The sequence below is a fragment of the Artemia franciscana genome, chromosome 17, assembly GCF_032884065.1.
Source record: "Artemia franciscana chromosome 17, ASM3288406v1, whole genome shotgun sequence".
NCBI classification, from domain to species: Eukaryota; Metazoa; Arthropoda; class Branchiopoda; order Anostraca; family Artemiidae; genus Artemia; species Artemia franciscana.
Genome location: NC_088879.1, coordinates 39,604,193 through 39,619,367, shown reverse-complemented (window position 1 = coordinate 39,619,367; position 15,175 = coordinate 39,604,193). Strand labels below are relative to the sequence as shown.

The 15,175-nt window shown below is 34.0% G+C and overlaps 1 protein-coding gene across 4 annotated transcripts in view; it reads left to right on the top strand.

The window, feature by feature from the left end:
• The window catches only part of LOC136038230 (KICSTOR complex protein SZT2-like), a 330,409-nt gene that overhangs the window by 256,038 nt on the left and 59,196 nt on the right, over positions 1 to 15,175 (top strand). For 3 of the 4 annotated variants that reach the window (XM_065721332.1, XM_065721333.1, XM_065721330.1), the window contains 4 exons: positions 3,843 to 4,046; positions 5,032 to 5,130; positions 9,593 to 9,660; positions 11,788 to 11,910. In XM_065721332.1, the coding sequence (XP_065577404.1) occupies positions 3,843 to 4,046; positions 5,032 to 5,130; positions 9,593 to 9,660; positions 11,788 to 11,910 (494 nt within the window). The remainder of the gene's footprint in view (positions 1 to 3,842; positions 4,047 to 5,031; positions 5,131 to 9,592; positions 9,661 to 11,787; positions 11,911 to 15,175) is intronic. The other variant, XM_065721331.1, reaches the window with a different exon arrangement.

Here is a 15,175-nt window from a genome sequence, read left to right as displayed (position 1 = left end):
CACTCTTTACGCTAAAGTATTTTTGGTAATTTCAGCTATTTATTCTACGGCGTTTGTGATTCATGGGTTATTCTTAAAGAATTGGGACCAAGTTGAAGCTTTAGTGTAGAAAGCGAGGTATTGGCGAAGGGGAGAACCCCCTCATAGACGTAATAAAAATATACAAATATAGAATTTCGTTACATAAGTTAATTCGCAAGTTATGTATGGTTATTACTAATAAAAACGTCCGCAAAAAAATAAAAAGTTCTAGTTGCCTTTTTATGCAGCCAAAAATAAAGAGCGAGGCGTTGAGGAGGGGACAATCCATTTCATAGACGGAATAATTTCTGTTCGTTTTAAGCTTTGATGTCGCTCCTTACTTGCAGTTAAAAAACTTGTTTCTTTTTATGAGTTTTTTTTATTAGTTTTTTATTGTTTTAAAAAGTAGAGTTGTGAGAAACACCTGAGATCTTTTTCAACTGCTTTGTCATTGTTAAATTATCTTATCAAAATCTCCTTGGGAATTAGACGAACATTTGTTGAAGCATTTATCTGAAAGCTTTGTCCCCCTTTGTCTGGTAGGGCCCCAGCCTTTACAGCCATGGACCTATTCCACACTTTGTGAATAATAGTTTCGCAAATGGGTTTATTGTCCAAATAATTATCCAGAAAGGTGTCTTCGTACCTCCATTGCTACCCTCTTTGATAGTAAACAGAATCTTCCCAGTCTTACATGAATAGTCTAGTTGCTGGCTTGAATGACAAAAAGTGCTTCGGATTTCATAACGTATGAAACAAAAAAAGATAATGATAAGTGAAAAATAAAATCAAACATGTGAGAAAAAACAAGGATTTTTTCAGCCAGTAACAAAATATGAAAACGAAAACAAGCAAATAGTTCAACATTGATCTCCGCAAAGTCGTCTTCAGTTCTCGGAAAAAAAAATCTAACCTTCTGAAGTCAACTCTACAAGAAGAGAAACGATACTAAATAAGTAAATCAAATTTGCTTATATACATGGTCATACAAAACTATACATTTACAGAGGTCTCTGTATCTGCTCAGATGATACACGTCAAGCCCTAAGGTGACGCTTCTTACTTGCGCCAAGTGGCTAAGCTAAACTGCTTTTTTTTCGAATGTCTGGCCTCATGAGAAGTTTTGATAATTTCAGATGCTTTAAACAAGGATAGATTGTGCCCTTTCGCAGAAGGGGGGGGGGGTATATGCTAGTATAATAAACTAAGAAACACCCATACAATACTTAGCCAATGAATGAACAAAAATTTCTTTTAAGTTCAAGTTTTATTACTTTCAACAAGAAATATGCTGTTTAGTTAAATATGGTAGATTTGAATAGGAGTTGGGTTGGATCAGGAAGATTTTAGTTTAACTGTAGGGAATCATCTACAAAGGTTTGAGATTTAATGAGGAGTTACATTGGCTTGAGTTGAATTAGAAATGAGTTTCATTGACAGATTTTACAAGTGACAAGTCAAATCTGTCAAATTGAATTCATAAACATATAATCGTTAAGTAAGTTTCATGTTAAATTTCAGTTTTTATGGGAGTTAAATAGTGTTTGGGGAGAAATAGCCAGAAAGAATTTTCGCTAAAATAATATAATAAATATATAATATAAATGTGTCCTCTCCTTTTTAGATTGTATTTACCTCATAAAATAATATACGCTAGGGTTTTATTTATTTTTATGCCGACTGTTCGACTGTTTCTTTGTGTAAGAAAGTATACAAAGTAGGATATTAGCAAAGGTGGGAACTACGATCGAGTCATACAATGAAAACAAAAATGGAAAAATTCAGTTTGACAGATTTGACTTGTCCTCCAAGGTTTGAGCTGAACAGTGATTACTTTAATGGGGTTCAGTTGAGGAGGCTAAGTTAAATGGTAAATAGGGTTGAGTACAGCTGAATTGGGTTTAGTCCAGTAGGGTCTAATTACAATGGAACAACTTTGTTAATTACAACCTTGTTACAAACCTAATTACAACCTTGTTGCAACCTAATCACAACCTTGTTGATTTAAAACAGAATTATTTCGAATCCGAAATACATTGAAAATTGGAAGGAAGGAAATCATTCCAAAGAAGAAAAAAAGATTTATGTGGTATACATTTTTGCGTTCTGATGCAATACGTCTACGGAGACGTTGGCTTTATTTTTTCTTATATATTTACTTTCCCAATGTAACAGCTCTAGCAAGTAATGGTCCCATCCGTACCCTGTACATATTGAGGCAATATAATGCTATTTAAGATACTTTATACTTTGTACTTACTTTATACTTTATGGTATTTATTTATGCTTATTTATATTTTTTATGATATTACGTATTATATATTCCCGTTCGTACTACTGCTACTAGTACTAATAACTACTGCAGCACCAATCCACCTGAGGTCAACACTGCTATGCCTGCTCCCCCATCCCTATTTATTCCAAGTCCCCTCTTATTGGTATTTTTAGCCACTTATTAGTATAGAGCCGACCCATCTTAGAAGGGTAAGAGGTAAATTTAAACTTTTCAAACCATTTATTGTCCAAGTACTGAGTTTTGAACTTCAGAATTTTTTCATAGAAACTTTTCAACGTTAATATTTTTTTTTCTCTATGGATTTTTTCAAATTTTTTTTTCATTTTTTTTTTTTAATTCATCGTCTCTGATTGCTCATGATGTCATTCTCCGTGAACGTTTATTTGATTGTTTTGTTATTGTGTTAATTATTTTGTCATTCTGTTTTGTATGGTGGGTCGTGGACTTGGGTATTGGATCTTCAACTAGTTTTATTTATGTTGTAAATATTGATAGGGTCACCGAAATCACGAGCTCTGCTTCTCCGTGGTGACCCATTGTATTTTATTTGCTATACGTACTATATTAATAAATTAAATTGAATTGAATTGACAAGTGTAGCTTTTAAAATGTGTCCTCTCCTTTTTAGATTGTATTTACCGTTTTTTTTTAAATAATACATGATTTAAAATTTAATTAAAAATAATTTTATTAAATTAAACTTTTTTAAAGAATCGGCAGTTAATAATTGAATTGCAATTAGTTCTTTCATTGAATGACCATTTCAAGCCAACTTCGATCAAGTGTCACTGACATCAATGTTAATGTCTTTTGTGGTTTCAACTATACTACACTTTACATCTTCTAGAAAATTAAATATGCTCAATCAGTATTATCATTGGTGCACAATTCAATCCTGTCCAAAACGCCTGGAAATGTTTGATCTAAATCAAAACCCTATTGATATTAACATTGTTTTAACTCTAGATATTAACTTATATAACTCTTATATAACTCTACATATAACTCTAGATTAGATATTACCTCTATAGATCGAAACGCTATGAAAAGGCTCCCCGTGCAATTTTTGGTGGTTTTTTTTTGCTCCCCTATGGTTTAAATAAATCAATAAACAACAACAATTTTGTTGCCATTCCATAGTTAAGATTCAGCTCTATTCATCCACCGAATTACATTTTTGAATGGTTTTCTAGATTAAAAATACATTGAATATGAATTAAAAAGTGCTGACAAAGGGCAATTTTCTTGTTTTTTAAGCAAGTTTAGATCCTTCTCCAGGGGAAATTTTTTGGTATTTCATGTTATGGCTTGGTGAATAGAAATCTGAGATTATCGAATCCAATGATATAATCGTTCGTTTGGTGCATGTTATAACTGTAGCCTTGTGGCAAAATCGCTTGTTTCAGAGGGAACATATATCTTAAACTATTGGTAGAAGCTTTGGCTAGTTCCAGAGTGCTTATGGGTTTGACTCCCACCAGCAGCGATTTTTTATAGCAGTTTTTCATTGATCTTTTATCTCCAGGCTCTGGTGCTCTAATTGAATTTCGACTCTGGGAAAGGGGAACTAGAAATGAAGATAGACTCGTACAGCTCTTTACTAGCTGTATACAGCATGCCCTTTGGGATCTGTTCATGGAGAACAATATGCTTGTGCACCCTTTATGCAATCAGTCAGAGAACCAATTCCCTGCTGTTGCTGTATCAGAGACAGAAACTCCTGTTCAAGGCAAGTTGAGCTATATACTTTATTTATTTGGTGGTGGTTGTAACCATTTTGTTTTAACTTGGTATAAAACTGAGAAGTAAGTATCGTTGGTCCTTAAACAAAAGCTGCTGTATCGAAAATTCAAGAAAATTTTTATTTAATTTTTTCTCTCTCTCTGTGCTTATAGAATAGAAATATTGTATGATAAATTGATTTAACCCTGTTGTTGCTGCATCAGAGTTAGAAACCCCTGTTCATGGCTGCTTGAAATAATGAAGTTAACTCTTGGCTAAATTTTTTATTATATGTTTTCTTCTTAAAGAGCTGAAATATTGCAAACATAATCTATTTATCTCTCTTGTTGCTAGATTTTTCCTGTTCTTGCCGTTACCATTACTCAAAAACTCCAAAATATTCAATCCATTTGCGGCGGGTACTATTTTTGTAAGCCCAAAGATCGTTTTTTTTAAGTCTAAAAGATTGTTTTCTACAGTTTGTCTGGACTTGCTGGGCTTACAGGACTTCATTCTGAATTTTGCCGAACCAGGGGCAAGAGCATTTGGTTAATAAGGATTAGTAGTGATTTAGGATAACAAGAATTAAGGACGAATGAAGGATAAATAAGGATTTTCTGATTGAAAGCCCGATAATTTTAACATGGCATTAAAGATAGTAATAAATTAAACGCAGTTGATATTTAGGATAAAAGGATAAATATCCTCCAGAGCGATTGATCACGCATAGGGCTTCGACAACTGTCGAGGTTTCAGTTGCCAGGAACAGTTTCACAGGAATGTACTCAAAGTGAAAAATGAAACTTAGGAAACGGTAAATGAGAATCCGCTTCCTTTTTTCTTTTTTTTTCTTTTTTTTTACCGTCAAAAACTATGTTTTATAACGGGTAAAGAAACGGTTTTATAAAGTGGTAGCTTGTTCTTTTTTTTTTTTTTTTTTTTTTTTTTTTTTTTTTTTTTTTTTTTTTTTTTTTTACTTACCGTACTTACAGGACTACAACATGACTTCGCTGATCCAAGAGCAAGATCTGTCTCGTTTGGTGGTCCGATGACATATGTATCCCATGCAGCTGAGCAAAGTGGTAGCCAAGGTAAAGTACTTCTTTTTAAAACGTTTGAAAATATTTTGTTTATATATTTAACTTCACCTCTGAAACATTTCTAATTTTCAGAACTTTGTGGATGCACCCCCTCCCTCCACACCTCCTTCCCTTTTCAGTCTATATTTGAATTTCTTTTTTCATTAAACTAGCCGAATAAACAATAGAGACCTATCAGAATTGGGTGTTTGAATTTCTTTTTTCGTGTAATTAGCCGAATAAATATTAGCGACCTACCAGAATTGGTTTCAGCCAGTTAATCAGTTAATTGTCCTAGTCAAAACTCTTGTAAAAAAAATCATAAGAAAACAAAGAGTATTACAAGTTTAATATATTTCAATATTTCCCTTTAAGTAGCATGTTTTCCGGACTTGTTTTGCAATGATTTTTATTTCTTTGAATTGGATGCCGTATATCATATTGGTTGTTCTATTTTCTTCTGTATTAACTGTTATGCTAACCAAAACTAGTGTCATGTCATATTATATACGTTGTTACCAAATTACGGTTATAACTTTAAAATGCTATATTACCCAATTACTTAGGAGAAAAGAAGAAGAAACCATTTTATTTCTTTATGGTTAGTAAACAATTTGCAAAAATGGTTGTAAGGGTGATTGCCGCTTGTATTTTTCCAAGGACTGCTTGTATGGTCTGGTATATTTCACTCCAGGCAATAATTATGAGCCCCCTTTCATTGCTCAAAGATCCTTTTTGTCCTCTGCAAGATTGTGGCTAGGCGTACTTATGGAAAAGAACATTTTTTTCTGTTTTTAGATGGCAGAAAACGAGGGGTGTTCAATTTCACTCAAAATTTCTTTTCTTTCATTTAGATTATATAGAAGTTAATCTAAAAAATATTGTTACTACTAACGACTCACTGTAGCATCATGCCTATTAAGGCAACACCGCTCTGCTCGCTCCTCTTACACTCCAACCTAAGAAGCTTCCATATTTATCATGAACCTTACTTGCCTGTTACCCCATCCTTCTTACCTATTATTAAATAAAAAAAAAACAAGTTTTTTCAACTGAAAGTAAGGAGTGACATCAAAACTTAAAACGCACAGAAATTACTTCGTATATGAAAGAGGCTGCTTCCTCATCAACGCCCCGCTCTTTACGCTAAAGTTTGACTCTTTCTCTCAATTCTTCTTTCTAAAACAGTAAAAAACTTTAGCGTAAAGAGCGGGGCGTTGATGAGGAAGCAGCATCTTTCATATACGAAGTAATTTCTGTGCGTTTTAAGTTTTGATGTCACTCCTTACTTTCAGTTGAAAAAACTTGTTTTTTTTTATTTAATATCTGAACGTTTTTGAATCAATGCATGTTTTGATTTTGGCTCTCCGCAGACGAATAATCAAAACGAAATTTGCATATTTTTTTTTGGCTCAATGGCTTTCTCATAATTTTGATCGAATGATTTTGAGAAAAAAAGAGCGGGGGACGAAGCCTAGTTGCCCCCCGATTTTTTGGTTAATTAAAAAGGCAACTAGAACTTTTAATTTTTTACGAATCTTTTTATTGGTAAAAGATTTACGTAACTTATAAATTAGCTTACGTAAAGAACTTTTGTATTCTCATGTTTTTATTACATATATGAGGGGATTCGCCCCATCGTCAGTACCTCGCTCTTTACACTAAAGCTTAAATTTTATCCCAATTCATTAAGAATGACCCCCTGAATCACAAAAGCCGTAGAATAAGTAGTTGAAATTACCGAAAATACTTTAGCGTAAAGAGCGAGGTATTAGAAGGAGGTGAGCCCCTCATATGGGTAATAATTTCTGTTTGTCTTAAGTTTTATTGCTGTTCCTTACTTCCAGCTGAAAAAGCTTTTTCACTTTTATTTTTTAATTGTTTTTTTTTAAATAATGCTAGTAAATCCTGCTCTCCCTTCATGGAAATTTTCTTCTCCCATTACAAATTCTCGAAGGAAAGTTCCCCCAGCATATCCCCCTCTTCTCAACCCCTCCCCCAAACCAAAAAAATCCTCCTGAAAACGCCTGTATACTTCCCAATAACCATTACTATATGTAAGCACAGGTCAAAGTTTGTAACTTGTTGCCCCTCCCACGGGGACTGTGGGGGAGTAAGTCGTCCCCAAAGACATAGTTATAAGGTTTTTCGACTACGCTGAATAAAATGGCTATCTCAGAATTTTGATCCGTTGACTTTGGGAAAATAATTAGCGTGGGAGGGGGCCTAGGTGCCCTCCAATTTTTTGGTCACTTAAAAAGGGCACTAGAACTTTTCATTTCCGTTAGAATGAGCCCTCTTGCAACATTCTAGGACAACTGGGTCGATACGATCACCCCCGGGGAAAAAAAAAACAAAAAAACAAATAAACACGCATCCGTGATCTGCCTTCTGGCAAAAAATGCAAAATTCCACATTTTTGTAGATAGGAGCTCGAAACTTCTACAGAGGGTTCTCTGATACGCTGAATCTGATGGTGTGATTTTCGTTAAGATTCTATGACTTTTAGGGGGCGTTTCCCCCTATTTTCTAAAATAACGCAAATTTTCTCAGGCTCGTAACTTTTGATGGGTAAGACTAAACTTGATGAAACTTATATATTTAAAACCAGCATTAAAATGCGATTCTTTTGATGTAGCTATTGGTATCAAAATTCCATTTTTTAGAGTTTTGGTTACTATTGAGCCGGGTCGCTCCTTACTACAGTTCGTTACCACGAACTGTTTGATATGACCATTTTTCAAATTTCTCTGGGCGGTGAGTTTTTGAAACCCCTAACAAGTCTAGTTAAAAAAAAAAATAAAATTACTCAGTCAAATATAATAAAATAGTTGTTTTTTAACGTTATAACGTTAAATTTCGGAACTTATATATTTTTTGAATCGTTGAAATTGTTTTGACCTCTAGAAAAGCAACTTTTGCCGCTAGTGTAGGCTTAGGGTTAATAACTTCTTATCAAGTCGACACATAACGCTTATGCCAACATGGAACCGGAAATCTAAGAATCCGTAGGACCTCTAATTGAAAGGAGGCAATTGCCCCTCTTGGCAGCACTTTGCAGTACTTGGCAGTACCTGTGCAATACTTGACCCCTCTTACTACTGGCTTTTCTGCTTTTTCTGATGCTTCAACAAGAGTTGACGTCCTGTGCAAGCAATCGCAATTCTTTTACCTCTGACTCATTCTATATTTATGCCTACAAATACTATACTACAATGGAGGGTTAACCTATAAAAAAAAAACATTTTTTTTTTTAAATGTTTGATTAGGAAGGGGCATTCTGCACAAAAAAGAACCCAAAAACAAACAAGATGCAGAAGAATTATCCATTAATCAAGGTCCTATCCGATACTGTGTTGTTTACTAAGATAAGTTCCTCGTGGGGTTTCACTCCCCAATGTTAAACAGCAGTGTTGTTTGAAATCTCGGTTCTTGTCAAACTCATGCCATTGCGAGGCCACGCAAGTACCATTCTCTTTCCAGACAGTGGGAAGTGGACAGGAAAATTTCCAGTATTTCCAGGTAGTGGACAGAAAAGTGGACATTTGAGACAGAAAAGAGAATCCAGGCCATCTCACAACACTAGAACAGCTCCAATCTTTTATATTCAAACAATCCTCGTCAAAAAATTTTTTGGGAGTGCTTATACAATTCTCGATATTTTATATAGTGTAAGATTACCACCTTTTATAGTTGCTTTTATCTAACGAAAGAATGTAGAGAAACATTAGAAATATCAGTCTTAACAATAATTATGGGCCCCTCCCATCGTTAAATCACCCTGTTTTATCCTTTGTAAGATTGTGGCTTGGCTCAATTATTGTTAGGACCACTCTTTTATTTATTTTTTTAGTAGAGAGAAAAAAAGGAGTGTTAAATTTGCCGTACAATATCTTCAGTTTTTTTTTATAAAATAAGGTACTTATGACTTTTTTTTACACCAAACAGTTATATTAGAACATTTCTTTATGTATTTATAATATGTGAGGATAAGTAAGCTTATTCCCGAATTAAATTCATTCACTGATTCAAATATTGAATTCCTCTAATTAATTAACAGAAATAAACCTAAAAAAAATATATAAACTGGACCTGATAATTAGTGCTATATTTCGTTTGTACAAACCTGATTCCCGTGCATCCGAAGCGACCCTCTCCTCATTGGCTGCAAGCCGAAAATATTAGTGAACAAAAGAGTCGGAATGCATTGATTCCATATATTGAAGAAAATGTATGAACAGCAAGTAACACCAACTACAAATAACAATATTCCCGAAAGAAGAAAAAAAAAGCAGCACAAAATAAGATTAATTTCAACATTCAAAATTTCTGATTTTAAGCTTAAATTATCGATGAATAATTTTTTTTGTCTTTTTTGTGAGATGTATAATCCTTATTATCTTCATCTCGAAATATATCCCCTTCTTTTTCTTCACTGTCTATTCTTTTCTCTGCACTGTCTCTTCTTTTCTAGCAAATGTAGTAAAATCAAGACATACTAGCGGACTCACTGATGTAACCACAGTCGGAGCCCAGTCTCAGGTTTGGCTGATTATTTATATTATTTTTTTTTATTATTAAATCTGAAGCAAGTATTATTCGCATAATGAAACAAAATCAGTGGCCTTATCTATACTATAAAGCATTTTGCTTGTCTGTTCGTTTGTTATGTGTTCCTAGGTGAATGGATCGCCTGGGCCGAAATTTGGCCCGTGTAACCCTTGCAAAAGAATATCAAAATGATGCTGGTGGGTTTATTTGAGAGAAGGGTTTTGAGAAATATTATTATTTACTTGGTAATTATTACCTAGTAGTGATCACGTCTTCTTTACAATGAGAAAAGTCTTCGTTTTGATTTTAAATGGAAATGCGCTTTGGAATTTCCAAACTTTGCGAAATGTTTCCAAAACATTTCCAAAATGGCGGAATTTCCAACATGTTAAATGGAAATACGGGGAAATGGCAGGAAAAGGTATCGAGAGGGCTGAAGAGATTTTTTGGAGAAGGGAGGAGGGGGATTGATGGTTATAGAGTCATGTCAGAAAGCAGGAATAAATTAGGAGTATGATAAAATTCATTACCGAATCTCATACGACTTCCCAGATAATTATTCGATGAAGGGCCTTTTGGCCCTGCAGCACTGAGCCACCTAAGGCAACACAGCTCCGCACGGTCCTCTTCCACCCCAAGTTTAGAAGCTACATTATTTGTCATGAGCCCTACTAACTACCTATCTACTCCGTCCTTCCCATCTGTTTAAATAAATTTTATGCTACCATATATAATATAAAACGTGCTATAATTCCGTCCATATATATTTATGTGAATTTTTGAAAAACTACCTGCATAGGTCACTATTTTGGGAAAAATTTGTTACAAAAATAAACCAATAAATGAAAGTGGACTTTCTAACGCGGAGGTTTCATTCCACTTGCTCTAGGCCAATTTGAAAATAAAATATTTAATTTAATATTCGAGTTTAGATGTTGAATTTAAATTTAAGGCTCATTTTTAAAGACATGAGGGCTTCGAATTTGCTGTTATTTCTGTGACTTATATTCTCATCCAAAAATTATTTATGAATTTATCTCTAATTGTCTCTTTACAATCTTCTTGCAATAACAATTTAATTGTCATGCTTTCTAGGTTCAATTTCTGTAATCTTTGACCTCTTCTTACAATTATTAAGGCATCAAAGAGAGTGTAAATGAAAACAAAATAGAATTATTTAAGTGGGAGCTTGTACAGCCATGTATGCCGTAAAAAAGTTAAGTAAAATCAGGAATTCCATTTTTAACGGAGGGAGCCCTTCATTTTCAGTTATGCAGCTTTTGGTAGTAGCAGGTGCCACATTAGGAAAAAAATAAGTATGGAAAAAATCGACAAGCCAATCCAAAATATATGGTATCAAATAGCATAAGAAGGTAAAACTTTTTTTGAAGGTTTATTTGTCTTTGGTAGTCAAGAGATCCTTAATGTTTGAATTATCACAGACAAAAGGTGTTTTCAAATTTTACTGATTAATTTTGCCTATTTATTTTCATGGTTCAACACGTCAACACTAGACGAAAAAGGGATACTACCCTAAAAACTTCATAAGTGCGAAACAACCAAAAGTAAAATCAAAGGAAATTGTGATTTTCTGGTATGAATAGGCCTATGGTAGATCCAAGAGTTCATTTTTTTTTTATTTTACTTTCATATACTTGGTGCTTTAAGTAATGACTTATTTAAGGCTTTTAAATAACCTTTTCTAGATTACAAAAAACCTAACTCCTCTCCATTCTAAACTTGGAATGACCTCTCTTTCAAATTTCTGTCCTTATTACTTTTTGTCAACTTCAGGGTAATGAGTGTTTCTGATTGAAACTTCGAAATTGAAGTATTCAAACATCTTGATAAAAAAAGAAAAAAATTAAGAAAACCCAGGATACGTTACACTAATGAAAAATACCCAATCTATATCTAGAGCCCCCTCTAGAATTTGTCGGTGTTTGTTTCTGTTTTTCTTGCGTAGATGTTATTCTTAAACACATTTTGAAAATATCGAAAGTGACACTCGAGCGTATTTTGTATTATCATTGTGGTGTTCTTTATTTTAGACACAAATTGAGGTATTATCTATTTAAGCATACCTTGTGTTAAATTAATCAAATATAATGGATATAGGTACGATTCCGTGTTTTCTCACATTCAGTACCAGATCTGAAGCAAAAGACACCTAGGCGCCTTTTCAAGACATCATCGGCTGAGAGCTCCTCAAAGAGTGCAGCTAATCTGCTGAGAAATAAGGTTTATTAGTGTTACTTATTTTGCACGGGCTCTGCTTTCTCTTCACTTCCTGCTCTTGCTAAAATATGCCGGTAAATGTTTACTTTCGTTTCAGGTGTTCTAAATTGCGTATTACTGCATATAGCAAGATTCTGACGATCGCATATTGTTTCTTGTCATTATTAGAGAAGCGTTTCCATTTCTGGTTGACCCTCCTCCTCCATGGGAAAACTAAAAATGTGTAAAGTGGGCTTGCTTACAGGTAACATTACCTATAGAGCAACGCGTATTAGTCCATCAGCGAGGTTTTTTTTTTTTTTTTTTTTTTTTTTTTTTTTTTTTTTTTTTTTTTTTTTTTTTTTTTTTTTTTTTTAGTTTGATTACTCTTCGTTGAATAAATATAGAATACAGACCTCGCCCCGCTGCCCGCGGGGCTCATGGACTAATATGCTTCGCTCCATAGGTAATGTTATCTGTAAGCAAGCCCACTTTACGCATTTTTAGTCTCGATGGAGGGGGAATTTAGAAAGCTAAAAAAATTGATGTACTTCTCTAATAATGACAAAGAGACAATATACGATCAAAATCTTGCCATATGCAGTCATGCGCACTTTAGAGCACTTGGAACGAAAGTAAACCTTTACAAAATATGCATTTGTTTGCTCGAGGTATATGCGCAGCTCACTGTTAGTTTATTTTTATGTTTTTATTATTTTTGTTTTATTTTTGTATTATTTTGTTAAATGGCTCTACTGGCTTCTATAATCACCATACGACACTTTGGAGGTTTGGTTGTGTCTCCACTTTTAAATTCAGAACAAATAATTAGACGTTTTTTATATTACTGCAGTCATATACGCATGATATGATCCTAAGGCAAAATATATTATACCTACAACACTCAAGCCTTTAGTTAAAACCTGGTTTTTATAACGTATGAAGTTCATTTAATTTGCGATCTGGATGTTAAAAAAAAAATTTGTAATTTGCCAAAGACTGAAAAAGAGGCAATTAGACTTTTTATGGTAACATCGTTGCCCAAAACAAAACAGTGCATCAATGAGCCCTACATGACTTTATACTTTTTCGATAAAATGCCTCGTTGGAGGTGTACAAGTAAGGAATGTCTGAAACAAGCCGTTTGCATGGCAATAAGTGGTTTGTTCGCTATATAATGCATTCTATAAGGTTCTTCTGTAGTTTCCATATTTCTTTTAATATAGTATTATATTTTCATAATATTTTTTGATATTTTATTAGAATTGAGCGTCAGAGAAACCGGTTCTACTTAAATGAAGCATTTGAGCGTTGGTGGTATAATACTTAAGTACCTTTTCCTCCTTTAGTTATCTCCTATTATTTCTTAATTTTCCATGATAATAATTATTATTATAATTATAATTAACGGAATTGTAATTATTATTCCTCACGGAAATAATGAATTCCTATGATATGCACATACTGCTAAGCATTATCTTCTTACATATTTCTTTTCTTTGTTTTTTTGTGTGTGGGGGGAGGGGGGAGGCTTTCACATACTTTAGTGTGGTTTTCACTTGATTTACTAGCATTGTTAAGATAAATAAAAGTCACAAATAATGACTCAAATATGTATCTAAATTACCTATCAAATTGTCAATTTTCGCGTACAATTAAGTTTGGGAAATACCGCGTTTTACTTGTATTAAATAAAAAATTCAAGTTTTTTCTAGTGAAAGTAAGAACCAACATTAAAACTTAAAACGAACAGAAATTATTACGTCTATGAAGGGTGTTACCCCCTCCTCAACACCTCGCTCTTTACGCTAAAGTTTGTTAGTACTGTTAAAAAAGCGTTATATTGTTCTAATTAAACGGTCCTTGTGTTTCAGGAGTCATTATTACAGAATTGGTACAAAATTCAAACTTTAGCGTAAAGTGCAAGGTGTTGAGGAGGGGTCAACACCCTTCATTTGCGTAATAATTTCTGTTCATTTTAAGTTTTAATGTTGCTGTTACTCCTTACTTTCAGTTGAAAAAAACCTAGTGTTTTTTTTTAAATTTCTGATCGTTTTTAAATAATGCTAGGAAAACTGGCCCTACCTCCGCGGAGGAATCCCCTCCCACACGGAAATATCCTCTAGACAATTCAATCCCGGTGGAAATTTACCCCGGACTATTACTCTTAACAACTCCAAGCGTAATAATTGAGACGGAAAAGAGAAAGCAAGACATTTAAAAAGAATTTTGTTTAAGAATTCTGGCAAATTCCTGCAGTGTATGATTTCCCCTGACAAGTTCACTCCCTGGAAACTTGCACGCTAGAGTTTGTCCCCCCTCACGCAAAAATATATGCAACATCCCAATAATAAATACCGTGTGTAAAAAATGGGCAAATTTTATAACTGAAAGTTCTTTCCCCTGGGGCTGTGGGGGGTCGCTTTATACCCAAAGGCTTAGTTATTGGGCCTTTCAACTGATGCACAAAATAACTTTCTCAAATTTGATCCCACGATTGTGGGAAAAAAGGAGCGGAAGAAGGGACCTTGTTGCCCTCCAATCCTTTTTGGTCACTTAGAAAGGGCACTATAACTTTCAGTTTCCGTTCAAATACGCCCTATCGTGATATTATTTGACCACTGGGTCGGTGCGATCACCCCTGAGAAAAAAAACAAAACAAAACAAATAAACGCGCATCCGGGATCTTTCTTATGGCAAAAAATACAAAAAAATTCCATATTTTTGCAGATAGGAGCTAGAAACCTCTACAGTAGGGTTTTCTAATACACTGAATCTAATGGTGCGATTTTCATTAAGATTATATGAGTTCTAGGTGGTGTTTCGCACTTTTTTTGAAAATCGGGCTAATTTCCTCAGGCTCGTAACTAAACTGAATGCAATATATATTTGAAATCAGCATTATATTATGATTCTTCTGATATATCTATCAATCAAAATCCGTTTTTTAGATTTTTGGTTTCTATTTGGGCGGGTCGCTCCTTACTTACAGTCCGGTACCACGAACTGTTTGGCTTAGAATAATTCTTGTAACACAAGTCTCTTTTGCAATCAAGCAGAATTGTGTAGTTTTTTGTACAAAGTAATTGGAAATTGTATCTGTATTATCATTGAGGTGTCGTAGGAAGGGCTAACTTTGAACAAAATTAGTAACAAACGATCAGTGCTCTCTTTTCAATGTCAGAGGAAGTGCTGGACTGCACTAAGTTACTGGTCGATGCCATCTGAATTATTTGGTAATTCTTGCAATCAGACGATATATTCTCCTGCAATTCCAGCCTCCCGACTC